The sequence below is a fragment of the Lontra canadensis genome, unplaced genomic scaffold (assembly GCF_010015895.1).
Source record: "Lontra canadensis isolate GAN:19392208 unplaced genomic scaffold, GSC_riverotter_1.0 scaffold2, whole genome shotgun sequence".
NCBI classification, from domain to species: domain Eukaryota; kingdom Metazoa; phylum Chordata; class Mammalia; order Carnivora; family Mustelidae; genus Lontra; species Lontra canadensis.
This window is the reverse complement of record NW_022630996.1, coordinates 67776785-67792956: the sequence shown is the minus strand read 5'-3', so window position 1 is coordinate 67792956 and position 16172 is coordinate 67776785. Positions and strand designations below refer to the sequence as shown.

The window sequence follows — 16172 nt, the reverse complement described above, 5'->3', positions numbered from 1 at the left end:
GCTATTGTGGACATTGCTGCTATAAGCATTTGGGTGCACGTGCTGAGGGTTGTTTTTGTAGCAATGTTCTACGTTATACCTCCTTTAAATTTTCCTATCCTGTGATTTGGTAAGACGTTTATTTCTTTGTGAAAACACTGACTTGGCGTCTGTGGCATTTGATATATCCTGAACAGATTTCTTCTTCCCATTCTATACTGTGGACCTTTTTCCTCACTAGTACAGTTTTATAGACTACACTGTGATTGGCTTTTAGAATCATTCAGGTTGTTGTTTTTAAATGTCTAAAGACTAGAAAGTGTTCACTTCCTGCAGAGAAATCCCGCAGTGATACTTTAACATGTTTCCCTCACCTGCCAGAAGTTGAAAATCACCTGGAATGCTTTTTACAAAGATTTCTGAGCCTCTACCCAGACCTGTAGAGTAAGAACTTCCAGAGGTTTGAGTCACTGAGGTAATGTACCCCTTGTCCCATTCTCTTGGTTAATCTGAAATTTAGTCCATTATACACATGGTTTCATTGAAAACATCTTTGGTAAGGTCTGATTTGTTACAGATAAAGGAACTTATTTGGGTAGCTTATTGACCTAAAGAACCTGTGATAGTGGTGAACACTGATGTTGCTTCAGTTATTTATAAAGGAAACAAATGGAAAATTAAGGAAAAACATAATGGTGTGGTTAGCTTCTAAAGGTAACCTAGAATATGTGTGTGTGTGTGTGTGTGTGTGTCTATCTAAACATATTCTGGGCAAATTAAGATTTGTAAAAAGTAATGGAGATGCTATAGAACTTCAGCATTTCATTGTTATTTCTAATGTTTCAATTGCACTTGAGATAAATTTGTATTTAGTTAAAATTTTCAGAGCTATTCGGTGGTATGTGGTTGGTCTTTTTGGTTTTTGTTTTCATTCTTTTTGCTTTATGAACAGATGTGTGCCTGTAGTTAGCTTGTCTAAAGGCAATCTCGTTTCCTCTTGGATTTTGATGATAATGCTGGGATTAGTTATTTAAAAAAAGCCTCCATTCCCAAAAGAATAATTTAGAAAGTCAGCAAGGGAGACAGTAGGCAATGGAACAATATATTTTAACTTTCTTCCTGTGAAAACTGTTCCCCAACCATCCTATCATATACCCAACTGTTCAGGACCCTAAGAAGTTTCCCTGTGTCTTGATTTCTGTGAGAGCTACAAGTTTATATATCTGAACTTTGCTTTCTCTGTATGTTTCTGGTAACTCAAGAGCTAGGCTGCTGTCTTTACACCTTACAAGGCAGGTTCACTTTTTACTCTTAAATTTCAGATGCTATCGTATCAACATCACATGGGATGTTCTAAATTGATATGGATAAGATACACCTGTATTTTATGATTTGTAAAAGATTATTTATTTTTAAGATATAACAAGAGTTCATAAGTTCTGTTTCCCATTCTGGACACTGACCATGGAAAAGTAGATGCCTTTCTGAGCCAGCAGCTGTTGATGCGTGCCGTGCTCCTTGACCTTGCCGTTCTGACACACCACTATTAAGTCTGCGTTCTGGATGGTGGACAGGCGGTGCGCGATCACGATGCAGGTGCGGCCTTCTCTGGCTTTGTCCAGGGCTTCTTGGACAATCTAATGATGAGTCAGAACGGAAGCCTTAAAACTTTACCATCAGAGCAAAATGTTACCTTTTATTATGCATGTGTACTTTTACATGAATGGCATTATAGTCCAGTTAGTTCCTTTTTAGTTATAAAAATGAACTCTCACACTAAATCACAAGTATCTAAATTTTCTGTCCACAGCTGTATCTTACTAGTTCCCTTTTATTTTCTAGCTTTTCATGATTAATGTGCTAAAAATGTCAAGTATGCAGTTTTGTTTCGTTTTTTTGGCTTATGAAATAATCATTTTACAAATTTTGGAAAATACTGGGAGGAGTAAGAAAATTTTTTACTTCAAAATATACCATTAAATTTCTATTTACTTTTTTCAGGCTTGAGAGTACCGAGAAACTCCTATTATACAAATTAAATGGAATGTGAGCAGAGAGGCCTCACCTTTTCACTTTCAGTATCCAGGGCGGATGTAGCTTCGTCCAACAGCAGGATTTGAGGTTGTCTGATAAGGGCTCGAGCAATCGCAATCCTCTGTTTCTGACCTCCTGAGAGCTGAGTTCCCTTATCTCCCACTCTTGTTGCATATTTCTGCAAGTTAGCCGTTAGTAAAGTTAATCAAGTCCTAACCCAGTTACTTAATGAGAAATACTCATATGACCCACATGGAACCCAATTTATTCTCTTATACCAAACACTTTGAGAAATACAAAAGTTCCTACCCGGAAGGAATTTATAATGTGAGGAGAAAAACTGGTTGTACAGCCTTCAGTGTAAGGTCCAATATGTACCAAGTAAGAGGTACATTCACCATGCTATGAAATATGAGAAGTGACTAGAAATTATGGAGGTAAGGTAGGAAGAGAAAGAGATGCATGAAGGAAAGATACCTTTGTACAGAGGTTGGGAAGCTGGATCATGAGAAAGAACATTCTCGGGTAAAAAAAAGTATAAAGAGCCAAAAAAGTAAGGACTTATACAGTAATGTGAATTAATTTCCTAAAGTCCAAAATCAGCAAAGTTTTTCTATTAATCAAATCCCATCCTTGATTGAAGTCAATAACTACCTTTTTAAGGGTGAGTAAGGCTAACCAAGATGGAGGATTTGAAAGTTTTTAAGTGTGATTGCTAATTATAGCAGAATACAGTTGTAAAAGTACTTAATTCAGTAGAACCTTAGAAGCTAGATGCATACCACAAGATTAATGATCCCTGCCGTCACTTCTAGTGTCTTTAGAACATCTTTGTGGGCATACTCACCTTTACCAATTACTGAAGAAAACTGTCTGACTGAACTTTTCCTTATTTTCTAAATACATATTGAATTCATTGCACTTTGGCTATGGCCATAGCAGCTATAACAAGCTAACAAGGGACAGCTGGGGACCACGGAAACTGTAGAGTATATGTCCTCTCCAAAGGAATAAAATGGAAGATGAAAGAAAAACCTTATACAAAAATGAACTTAGAATGGATCATGGACTAAAATGTAAAATCATAAAACCGTAAGAGAAAAAAATAGAGAAAAAAATTTTAAAAGTTTTTATCTACTTACTTGACAGACACGAGAGGGGGAACACAAGCAGGGAGAGTGGAAGAGGGAGAAGCAGGTTTTCCCCTGAGCAGGGAACCTGATGCAGGGCACCATCCTAGGACCTGGATGATAAACTGAGCCAAAGGTAGACGCTTAAGAACTGAGCCACCCAAGTGGCTTTAGGACCTAGAAGGCATAGGCTAGGCAAAGAATTCTTTTATTGGGTACCAAAAGCACAATCTATAAAAGGAAAAACTGTTATACTGGACTTTATCAAAATTAAAAAGTTTAGCTCTGCATATGACCCTGTTAAAGGATGAAAAGCTATCGACTGGCACAAAGTATTTGCAAACTATGTATCTGACAAAGGACTGATAAATATAAATCTGTCTCAAAATTCAACATTTGAAGAAAATTAGAGAATGGGCAAAAAAAACAAGGTATTTCACCAAAAAGGAAATACAGATGGCAAGTATATAAAAACATGTCCGGAATCTTCTGAGTGGTTTGGTTACTTAAATATCTGACTCTTGGTTTCGGCTCAGATCATGATCTCAGGAGTGTGAGACCAAGCCCTGCTTAAGATTCTCTCTCTCTTCCCCCTTTAATAAAAAATTTAAAGTCATTATATGCCATTAGAAAATCCACCACGAAGAGATTTATCTCACATCTATCAGAATTACAAAAGCAAATGCTGGCAAAGAGGCAAAGAAAGCATCAATCATACTTACTCTGGTGTAAGAGAATAAGGCAAGCTGGCAGAACCACCCTGGAAATCAGGTTGGCAGTTTTAAAAAAACTAGACCTGTAATTACCATATGGCCCAGCAATTGAACTTGTGGGCATTTATCCCAGAGAAATAACTCAGGTTCACACTAAAACCTGTGCACACATATTTACAGCAGCTTTACTTTTAAGACCCCAAACCTAGAAACAACCTAGATACACTTCAACAGGTGAATGGTTAACCAAACTGTGGTACAATCCACGTCCTGTAATCCTAATCATCCTACTAAAAAGCATGCCACTAAAGAAGTAAAGAATAAACTGTAGATAAGAAAACTTCAGGGAATTTCACTGAGTGAAAAAAAGTTAACCTCACAAGGCTATATACTGTATGTGTGCTTAATGACATTTTAAAGTAGAAAATTACTGGTGAAATGATAGCGCATCCCTCTTTGTCCTTAAGTGCCCTCCTCCAGGCAAATATACCACCCTGCTTCTAAGAAGCTTGCAGTTAGTTGTCCTACTCCTATCTGCTCTTCCCAAAATGACATCAGTGTTTCAACTTGACTTTATTCCCCTCCTCCGGGCAGCCATGAAAAAAAAAATTAAATAAAATGTAGAGATTAGTTAGCGGTTGCCAGAGGTTGGGTGGTGTGAGGACAAAAGGGAAGAGAGGTATGTGACTCTAAAGAGGCAATATGAGGGACTGGAGTGGTGATGGATGTGTTCTGTATTTTTTTTTTTTTTATTAAGAATGAAGTTCATAGACTAATCCAAAGAACAACCTTGGGTACAGGACCTGATTGGAGATATTTTTATTGCCTTGGAGAAACACAACCTTGGGTGTATTAATCAGCTTGTTCTGTCAGAATTATTTACACCAGTGTGTCCCATCTCCCAAAATGGGGTCTGGCACAGAGTCAGCTTTCAGAATCTATTTTGTGTTGTGGATACATGATCTAATTTTACTTTTGCACTGCTAACTCTACTTAAAGTCTCACTTTAAGAGACATACAAGGAAATGTTCTGCATATTGACTGGTGGTGGATAAGTGAGTCTACACATTGCAGTAACACTGCACAGAACTAAATACATATGCAAATGATTACAAGGAAAACTGGAGGTCTGAATGAGATCAGTGGATTAGGTCAATGTCAATATCCTGGTGAGGATATTGTATTACAGTTTGGCAAGAAGTCACTGGAGGAAACTAGCTAAAGGCTACATAAAATCTCTGTTCCTTAGAACTGCATGTGAATATATACCTATCTCAAAATAAAAATAATTAAAAATGCAAGTACCATAAAGGATAAATCAAACATTACTGTTATCTGAATGCAGCCCACAACCACCAGTTTGCCTACAATTAAGACCACTTCATTTGCCTCTCACTGCATTTATAAGATCTAGACATGACGCCTGATATTCTCATTTGCCAGTTAGAAAACTTACCATGCAGTTCAGAGTGTTAAGGTCCTAGTGCTACTACATAGACAAGTTTTCTTATAAGATTCTGTTGCTGTATAACATGGGAACCTGTTTTGAGGATGAAAAGTTTGTAGTTGCTTGTGATTTCATCCTAAGAAATTACCAGTTAACTTACATGGGGTAAGGTCTCAATGAAAGGATGTATGTTGGCTGCTTTGGCTGCATTCACAATTTCATCCTGTGACACGACCCGGCTGTTGTCTCCGTAGGCGATGTTCTCCGCAATGCTGCAGTCGAACAGGATGGGCTCCTGGGACACAATGCCCAGGTGGGCTCGGAGCCACTGGATATTAAGTTTCTTTGCTTCTTGACCATCTAGGAGCTGAAAACCAAAGTCCACAAACTATAAAAAGGGCTTAAAAAGGAAAAAGAAAACCCCTAAATCAAAAATTAACAGATTAACCATTTGGAGCATTGTGACATGTAGGCATCATTGGTTGGGGAAATACCAAGGCTCAAAGCCTCTCAGCACTTACCGTTGGAGGCCAAAAAAAAAAAAAAAAAAAAAAGATTTCTCTGGTGATTAAGCCATCCTTTCTTCATCTCACTGGTGAAATGACAGCCCATCTGGCCCTGTCTTTCCACATTCCTCTTTGTCCTTATGTGTACTTCTTCAGGCACATATATCATCCTGCTTCTAAGAAGTCTGCAGTCAGGTGTCCCACTCGTATCTGCTCTTCCCAGAATGACTCCAGCCTTTCAACTTGACTTTATTCCCCTCCTCCAGGCAGCCGGATAACAAAACTCATCAGTAGTTTGGCCCCAGATTCTCAAAGTTGGTTACTTCCTGTCCTACCTCTCCCACCCTTTCTCCCAAGAAATACCAGCCTTAAACTTCGCCCATTTCTCTTCAATAGCACTGAGGATAAGAGTTCAATGGAAAGTGGACAAGCTCAAAAAAACCAGTGTCTTTGGGAGCACAGTTTTGTTGGTGGTTATTTTTTCATTTGCTTTAAGCAGGAGACATGTTGCTTCTAGAGGAGGCATGTGATATATCAACTGAGAATGTAGCTTCCTTCAGGGTGAAGGAATAGAAATGAGTTCAATTAGTCTTGATCTCTCAATAAAGAAAAATTCTACCACAGTATTAGCACATCATGTTGTCAAGCTGGTCTGCTGTATTAATACCTGCAGAGTAGTTTTAATAGTAGAAGCATAAAATTTCCTAAAAAGAGCTACCTACACAAGGTTTAACACTTGGGTGACCAGCTAAATGGGGATGGACTCCTAGGGTTTGGTCAGTGGGTGCCATCCCCAGGTCATGGGAGATGCAGGCATTATCAGTAAAAGCCAAGAGTTTACTCATCACAGAGAGAGGATCTAGGTAGTAGAAAATCACTGATGAAAAACTAAGTATGAAAGGGCTGGAGATGAGGGTCAAAGTCAAAGAGCCTTGGGTTCAGGATTCAAGAGAGAAGGCAGAAGGACGTAGGAGGGTATAAGAAGGTACTAGCTTGTCTCGGGTGTCTGCCTAGAATCCTGGCCAAAGTTTGTGGCTCTCCTTTACAAGCCAGGAAGTGGATATTTACTTAGGAGGATCAGGCTGGTTCCAAAAGCCCACAGCAGGGCAAAGGTTAGCCTCATATTCAGTATTTTCTGAACTACACTAAACTCCAGATGTTCTATCCTCTTGTCTTCATATATTTGCCTGAGTGTGGGCACCAGTTTGGGTTTTTTAGAATGTGGTCATTGCATCAGCCAGGATTATAAGCCTTTTTTTTTTTTTTTTCCTCTTATAAGAATGTTGGTTTATTGGCCATTGAAATAAAGCTTTAAATCAGGTTACTGACAAATTATGCTCACCACTGCTCCAGCCACTGGGTCGTAGAACCGCTCAAGCAGCCGGACCACCGTGCTCTTCCCACAGCCGCTGCTGCCCACCAGTGCCAGCGTCTGGCCCTTCTTCACCTCGAGGCTCAGCCCCTGCAGCACAGGGATGTCTGGTCGAGTGGGATAGTTGAACACGACTTCATTAAATGTCACGTTTCCTTCAAATGTATCCTAAAAAAAAAAAAAAAAAGTTTAATGTTGCTATTATAATTAGTCTGATAATTATTGGAATTAGAAGTATTTCATAGAAACTTTACCAAAGAGTGTAGGAGTGGAACATAAAATTCACATTCAGTCTAAATGTCGGCACCAGTTACTACGGAGAGCAAGCTGTTATGTAAAATGAAGACAGGAGATGGGAGTAAAAGAACAGACAGAGTCACATTACAGAGAGTTGTTATCTAAACTCAATTTCCGGGTTTAGACAAATAGATTTCCCAGTGATGGTTCTGAGGCTAGAGCAAAGCCAGTGGCCAAAGGCTCAAAGGCTTGGGAATTTGGCACAGTGTCTACCTGAGGTCTCAGTGGATCGCCCTTACCTCAAACCTTGGCTGCCTCTTTAGCTTATTCACGGGGCACAGGAATTTTCTCAGCACATGAAATCCATGATAAAGTCCCAGAAAAACGGTCTATGCATACTGCTGCTCGTGCATTAATATATACAGCAGCTTGTGTCATACAGAGAGCACTTGGATCTAAATTTGAGTTTAAACTTTGGAGGTAGTACAGGATTATTACTCCTAACGTGAATAAAGGAGCCTTCTTACCACTTGTAACTCAGTCATTACAAAATGTGATTCAAGCCACAATCCTGTTTGCCTTTACCTACAGAGTCACATGCATATATATTCATGCAGAAATAATTAACATTTTTCATGGAAATTAGTTCTAGTACATCTGGATTTCTTTTTAAATTTTCTGTAAAGCTTATTATTATGGGGGCACCTGGGTGGCTCAGTCAGTTAAGCATCTGCCATTGGCTCAGGTCATGATCCCAGGGTCCTGGGATCAAGTCCCCTATCAGGCTCCCAGCTCAGTGTGGAGCCTGCTTCTCCCTTAGTCAGCTGTTCCCTCTGCTTGTGCTCTGTCAAATAAATAAGTAAAATCTTAAAAAAATTTAAATTTATTATCATTTTTGTTCAATACTGGAGGTTTTAGTTTTAAATTAAAAAAAAAAATTAGGTTAAAAGCTTTATGCCCAACATGGGGCTTGAACTCATGACCCCAAGATCAAGAGTCACATGATCCACTGACTCAGCCAGCCACGCACCCCTTTCTTTACTTTTGATGTGTTCAACCTCAGATTCCTTGGAATCCCTATGAAATCTTATTTTATTAAAGTATGTATATATGTATGTATGTATGTATTTAACAGAGAGAAAGCACAGGCAGGGGGAGGAGGAGAGGGAGAAGCAGACTCCCTGTTGAGCAGGGAGCCTGACTTGGGGCTTGATCCTGTGATTCTGGAATCATGACATGAGCTGAAGACCGAGGCTTTTACCCCCACTGAGCCACCCAGGTTCCTCTGCCCACCCATGAAATTTTTAAATGTTAAGAATGTTGGCCAAATATTAGGCTGTAAGTATCACAGAGTAAGTTAAATTTAGGTCGGCGTAATCATGACAAATTTTTCCTGTGGTGATCATCTAGCAGATAGCAAACCTTAACGAAAAATTGACCAAGCATTCATCAGGCAGCAAAGAACTCACAGGCCTCAAGCCTTCTTCACTGTAGCTGTCAATCAGTGGTCGTCTTTCCAGCAGCATGAATAAGTGGGCTGCGGACAGCTTGGCTTTCGCATAGTCTGGAGCAAAGGAACTGGCATGTCCTAGAGCCACGGCACCAAACACAATTGCTGAAAACACCCTGGACAGAAGTAGGGCAATTAACAACTTGGCGTCTATAATTAACACTGTGAGGTTTCAAAATCCAAAGACATACCACTTAACTAGTATCACTCTTCACTACTCCCGCAGGCCCTCCACCCACCCCCTGCCAAAACCATGACACGCATTTCCATGGGATTCCATGAACAAAGGAAATCTGGAGGCAACGCCAGAGTTCACATGACTTTCCACAGCCCTCGTTCGCAAAGTGGCTCATAACAGACTGCCTTGTGACCTCCAGTAACTTTAGTGACTAGTTCTATCCTTTCTGGACTCTGGACTGAGGCCCAGAATGCTGCAGGGCTTTCATTAGCATTGGACAAGGAGTGACTCTTTACCTACTGATTCGCTGGCCCTGACTGCCAGTTCATAGATTACCTTTCAGCTCCCACACACCCAGTACAGCTCGCTGCAGTTAGAGAAATTGTGTTAGGGACAATAAGCCTTTACAAAAACTCAATTTTCTCTTATAATTAATGGAACTACTGGCACTACCCTGATAAAAACAATCATCTTTAGCTGAAGTTCAATTTTCCAATGATATGCTCTTTGAAGATTGGAAAGAGATTATAACATCTTTGAGGAAGGGCTTGGGATTCTGAGATCTACATCTCCAGGAGGCATTTACTCCTGATACCTGAGCTCCCCTAGAACAAGAGGATGGGAGGACATTTTTTATCTATTAATACTGGAGAACTTAAGAAAGTGTTTCATTCCCCAAACTTCTAAATTTAAGATATTAAAGTGTGTTTTAAGTATGGGGGTCGGGGGAGCAGGAATGGTTGGGTATAGTAAGGCTATCCCTTAAATATTTGTTAAGGTTGGTTACCAAAAATTAAATTTTAAAATAGTGATGAAAAACACACATGTTGCCTAACTTTTTTATAAAGCCTATAATCGAGATTTAACCTAAAAAATTAAAAAGTTGTCTTTCAATTATTCAGAATTTTTTATTGGTAGAGATGAAACAAAAAAAGCAGGGCCCATTTCCTCAGAGATGCTCTTCTAGACAACAAGGTGTTACAAGCTGTAATTCCCAGAGCTGGATATTGCCATTTATCCCTCCAAAACCACCGTCTACTCCCTACCCACCTCTCTCTTGGACCATCCCACTCCCTGCCTAAGAGGCTGACCTTCATGGATTGCATCAAATGTTTTTCTTGTCCCCTGGCTTCTGATGGGGTTTGGTAGTGACAGGCACTAGCAGGAAGTGAGGACATGTGTCTGGCTGGCTTCTCCCTTGTTTGATTGTGTGGTTGGTATCCCTCCACCAAGGACCACAGAAGCCCCCTTGCTGGGTTCTGAAAATCTTTCCCTCCTCTTGCCCTTTAGGTTGAGGGTCTTAGCGGTTCGTAGCTGGGAACTGCTGGGTAGTTGACAGTTCTTGGTCCTGCTTACCTTAACTTCTCACACCTTTATAAACAGACCCTTTAGCACTCTCCCTAGTTCCCCATCCGAAGGACATTTGTTTCCTGCTGGGATCCTGAATGATACAAAGATTATATATACTTTTTTCATAGTTATTTTCATTTTGGATGAAAACACTTTCCTTGTCCTCCCTGTGTTCAAAAAAGAGGCTATCCACTACTACTTTAAAATCATCCCACCAGAGCAGAAATATGCCAAGTGATCTTAAAAAGAATGGCTTCCCTTTGGCAAGACAAGAACACAACCTAATTGAATGTAGTTAGCATATTTTGAAAAGACAAGTGCATCAATTAGACTGCTGGTTAGCCTTGGAAACCAAAAAAAAAAAAAAAAGGAGAGGCTACAAGGCCAAACGCTGGCAGGATTATCCCAGGCCCAGTCAGCGGAAGAGGCCTTGGCCAGATTTCAGTCAAGCATTCCCATCTCTCCATCAACGCCATTTTTTTTTTTTTTAAAGATTTTATTTATTTCTTTGACAGACAGAGATCACAAGCAGGCAGAGAGAGAGAGGTGGAGGCAGGCTCCCTGCTGAGCAGAGAGCCTGATGTGGGGCTCAATCCCAGGACTCTGGGATCGTGACCTGAGCCAAAGGCAGAGGCTTAACCCACTGAGCCACCCAGGTGCCCCCATCAACGCCATTTTGTGGTTGCAGATCAACAGCAAGCTACTTAACCCTCTGGTTTGAGTCTATGGTAACCAACAGTTTCTCATTATGATTTATTTCTGCCTACACTATACAATGAGAAAGTTTGCTATCCTCCTGACTGGAGTTCTCTGTATTACTACAGTTCTGGTTTACGACTTTTATGAACTTGGCTAATTTTAGTCCACTTGGATGATTCAACTGTACTTGGAGTGTTAGTAAGATCAGATTTCTGTGGTAGATCCAACTCTGACCTCATTTTAGAACAAGTGAGTCCCCACCCCCGATACACACATTCTAATTTTGCATGGACCTACCAAAACCACATAGAATAATCTTAAATTTTTAAAATTACTTACAGAATAACATCTCTAAAGCGCATATGTCCATTCACAATGAGATAGGCGCCAAATCGAAAACAACCAGCATAGGAAAAGTACATAAATGCTTGTGAAATACTAAAAGTAATTCCATAGATGTGTGCCTTCCGCACAGAATTCCTGAAAGGCAAATTCGTATATTCATAGTCATCTCTTTGGCCTCTCTTAGTGCAGCTTCTAAGTGTGGTAGACCTGGGTATATATTCTGCCTCCCGTTCTGTCAGTTTGAGTACATGACAACCTCTCATGTATCAGTGTTCTGATTTGTATAATGGGGATATCCAATACAATGCAGAATTGGGAACTAAAGAAACAACATAAATGTCTAGCATAGTACCTCATACTGATTTTTTCAGTTCATAGTTGCTGATATTATTACATGTTAATATCTAGTCAATCAGATATCCAACCCCTACGGTATCAACATGACTGCTGAATCGAAAACATTGGGGGATGTCAGAGCGAGGACTAAAGTTTGAATTGTCTGAACGCGATTTCTTCAGTATTATCTTGTCTTCTGTGACTAGTTATAGTCTTATGTCACAGTTCATGTTTCAGATTCAGAAAAGCTGGGTCACTGCAGTATATGCAGACACACATGAGAAGTTCTTCCCTGAGCTAGATCCCACCAGCCCGAATAGTTTGTTCTGCCCTGTTTCTAACTAGACCACATGCTATCCTTCAGGAGTACAGCTGCTTTATTATACTTTGTATTCTACATCCTTCAAGAGAACAGTGATTTATTTACTCCCAGATTAGAAGGAAAGCATTTGGAAAGACTCTGGAAAACTTCAAACTATTACTGATTTGGATATTTTAACTCACATGATGTGAGTGTGGTTACATTACTTAAAATTACTCAATCTGCAGTGCTCTTCCATCTTTAAATTATAATCAAATTAAAAATTAGCTCCTCCTTCATTCCCTTGAAGTACAAATCAACCCTAAGTCTTAGGTAATGGCACATATATACATGTTACATATATGTTGACATCAAATGGGAAGAAAAGTATCATCTCATGGAGTATATATAGCTAATGAGATGGAATACAATCAAAATGTCACTATGTCTTTCTCAAATTTGTAAGCATTCAGGCTACTGTGCTAGTCTGCAAAGCTGTATTCTAAGTTGTGTTCAATTTTGTTAGTGTTGAAATATATTCATTTATAAGCAAGAGGCCAGTTGTGCCTCTTGGAGTTTCTTAGATTGGTCAATTGTGAACCAGTTAAGTAGGCTATGTGTGGGTTTTCTGAGTAGACTTGATCTCGTCCTCATCCAGAGAACACATGGGACGCTCTAGCCAAATAGAGGAGCACACACTGGCGTGTCCTCTGCACCTGTTCCATCTCAGAGAGCCCCTCTGCTCTTTTTATAAGAGATGTAAAAACCCAATCCTATACTCCAACTGCATCCAACGGCTACTTTTTCTCAATGAGCTATTGAAAAATATGTCATCCTTCAGCCTTATCATTTTTTTTTTTTAGCAGAAGTTTTATTATCTTTTGGGAACAATTATTAAGCCTCAGGAAAGCTCTGGGTTCTTAATAACAATCATTCATGTTCATTACCTGTAAGCTCCATACAATTTTTCAACATACATCGATTCAAATTTTCTTTCCTGGGTTAAGGACACAACTGTCCTAATATTTTCTATTGCTTCTGTTGCAATCTGTAACGTAGAACAGATCTTGGTTAGAAGTGGGGCTTTTACTCCTGGATCATGAAAATTAGAAACGGGGGTGCCTGGGTGGCTCAGTGGGTTAAAGCCACTGCCTTCAGCTCAGGTCATGATCCCAGGGTCCTGGGATCGAGCCCCGCCTCAGGCTCTTTGCTCTGCGGGGAGCCTGCTTCCTCCTCTCTCTCTCTCTGCCTCTCTGCCTACTTGTGATCTCTGTCAAATAAATAAATAAAATCTTAAAAAAAAAAAATTAGAAACGTTAGGGCTCTGTTAGAGGAATCCTGAGGTTATGTTGACAGGTTTTTAATTCCTTCGGTTTTGAAAGCAAAGACATAATGTATTCTTCAAGATGAGCTCTATGGCAGAGCTGCCCATCTTAAAAGCAAATCTGGTTGTACCAAATATAGTGGGTGGGTGCTCATATGCCCAGCGAGACTGACATGTTGAGACCAAGCACGGTGGCCTGGATACCAGAAGCCAGATTTTATTCCCAGCCCTGCCACCAGTCAGTCAGTTGACTGGCTCTGCCACAGCCTTGGGTGGCTTTGCTTTCTTCACAGGGTAGGGTCCTAAAAGAGGGCATTAGGCTACATGATTTCTAAAGACCCCTTGGAGGAGCCAGTCATTTCCTCCAGGCACATATCCCTCCTGAGAGAGACTGGCCAGTCATAGCTGGTACGAAGATCCCAACTATAAACAACATGGCCCTGCCTCCAGTCCCTGCTTAAGCCAGGGATGGACACCAGACTCATCCCTTTTCTGGACTTGGATGGAGGCCACTGCTTGAATGCAGAGGTTGTGTGGACTCCGAGAGGAAGGTCTCCATTTGGGGAGCCACGCTGGGTATGCAGAGGCAGCAGGTCCGAATCCTCAGCAGGTAAGGAACAGGACAAGGGTATGGAGAGAACTCCACCCCAATGGAGTGTGTGGCTCTGAGAGCCTGTGACTTCACAGGAATATTCTCCATCTGTATTCCCTGCAGTTCTGTGCATCTTTACCTCAAATTCCTTTATACCCAAACCAGCCAGAGCAGTTTTCTGACTTTTCCAGCCAAACTGTCCTGGACTAATAATGTTAATGGCCTGTGACTGAGCTGTGAAGTTTAAAGCCTGGTTCTCTAGCTAACTTCTCTAAACCCGTGAACACAAAGAGCATCAGATTTTAGTTTTATGTTTTTTTTTTTTTTTTTTCCCTCAGCTTTAAGACTTTATACCTCAGTTCTCAGCTTCTGTCACAAGACTAAGGCGAGATATTTGCTACCTCAGGCTGAACAACTTTCTCTCTTCAGTCAGAAATGAAGAACCCAACAGCAACGAGAGCCAGCCTGGAGCACACTAGTGAGTTTCTAGTCTCTGCTTCATGGATGGGCTCCCACTTGGCCTCACACAACCCTGTGAGATCAGTATTATCCTCTTGTCACAGCTGAAGGAACTGAGAAGTCAAAGAACTTGCCTCAGCAGCTTCTAACTTATTAACCCTAGAGTTAATAAGTAAAGACAAGGATTCCTTATCAGGCTATCTGACACCCAGCATGTGTTCTCAACCCATTATTCGTTTTTGCTTCCCCATCTTTGTAACGTATACAGGGAGAAGCTAGTTGTTAATGACTTCACATTCAACTCCAGATTTTCTGGTTCTGGATTAATTGCTCGAAGGGCTCGTCCTGGTTCAGCAGGGCTGTCATCTCATGTGACGCAGGGCCTGAATCCAGGAGGGTTAAAGGCAAACATGCCCTACCTCCTTACCAGCCAAGGAGTGAACACCTTCATTACCAAGCCCTTTATGAAGAATGAAAATGGGAACGGATCCCAGGCCCTGATGTACTTTAACCGTGATTTATCTGCACCCAGGTTAATAAGAGCTTTTTCTTTTGAAAACACAAAAAACATAGGACAGTGATGGGGGTGGGGAGAATTCCAGGACCTTCTTTCTAACCCTCATTCTGTGTTATATCAAGAGCTGACTTAGTAAACAAAATTGAATTATGATTGACTGCTAACAATCGACACCTACAATTTCCAATCTCTCACACTGTATTAAAAAAAAAAAAAGCTTGTTAGATTTAAGTGGCTATTAAAAATAATTTTGTTCCCTCGGAGTTATTCTCAGATTCTTAGAATGAGGGTATTAGCTGGAAGGAACACGGGACATGAGCCCAGTTTCCCACTTCATTCAAGTGTGAAGGGAGGACCAGAGAAGTTGGAGATCTTCAGTATCCCATGCCGTGACTAGCAAGACCAAGACTAAAAATCCAAGAGGCTATGTCCCATTTGCCACAAGCTCATTTCTAACTGTCCTACTCCTGCCAAAATTCTGATACTTTCAGTGTTATTAGCCATTTTAAATAGAGTTAAGACTGTTCTCTTAACTAGAGTCATATAACTGATTTAAGAAAATGTGATCTTCATTCTAGCTACTGACAGTTCTCCCTTCTGAAAAAGGTGGTTGCCCTGAGGTGCGAAAGGGCTTTGTCACCTGCAGAAACTTTCACAGTTTTTATCAGTGTCGCTTTGTCTCCTCACGTGTCAATAAAGGATAATACTGACACAAGTAAGTAAAAATACTCTGGGCTGTAGTTTAAATATTTAAATGCATGTACACATAAATAAAATGTTTCTCTCTAGATTTAAATACATTTCAATACATATGAAGAGACTACAGAGTAAAGAGCTTTGAAGTTGGGACGCCTGGGTGGCTCAGTTGGTTGGACGACTGCCTTCAGCTCAGGTCATGATCCCGGAGTCCCGGGATCGAGTCCCGCATGGGGCTCCCAGCTCCATGGGGAGTCTGCTTCTCCCTCTGACCTTCTCCTCACTCATGTTCTCTCTCACCGTCTCTCTCTCAAATAAATAAATAAAATCTTTAAAAAAAAAAAAAAGAGCTTTGAAGTTAAGCTAGAAATTGAATCCCAGCCATGCCTTCACCCAGTTTCTCAAGTTCCCCATTTATAACAATAATAGTTGCCTCATGGGATTACT

The 16172-nt window shown here is 40.5% G+C and overlaps 1 protein-coding gene across 5 annotated transcripts in view; it reads right to left on the bottom strand.

Moving 5' to 3' along the window:
• Positions 1-1362: 1362 nt before the first annotated feature.
• Positions 1363-16172, bottom strand: part of LOC116878485 (ATP-dependent translocase ABCB1) — a 189677-nt gene continuing 174867 nt past the window's right edge. For all 5 annotated transcript variants that reach the window (XM_032876047.1, XM_032876031.1, XM_032876040.1 and 2 more), the window contains 7 exons: positions 13085-13185; positions 11495-11635; positions 8888-9044; positions 7152-7349; positions 5464-5670; positions 2045-2191; positions 1363-1616 (listed from right to left, as the gene is read on the bottom strand). In XM_032876047.1, coding sequence (XP_032731938.1) covers positions 1410-1616; positions 2045-2191; positions 5464-5670; positions 7152-7349; positions 8888-9044; positions 11495-11635; positions 13085-13185 — 1158 coding nt within the window. In that variant the 3' untranslated portion in view covers positions 1363-1409. The remainder of the gene's footprint in view (positions 1617-2044; positions 2192-5463; positions 5671-7151; positions 7350-8887; positions 9045-11494; positions 11636-13084; positions 13186-16172) is intronic.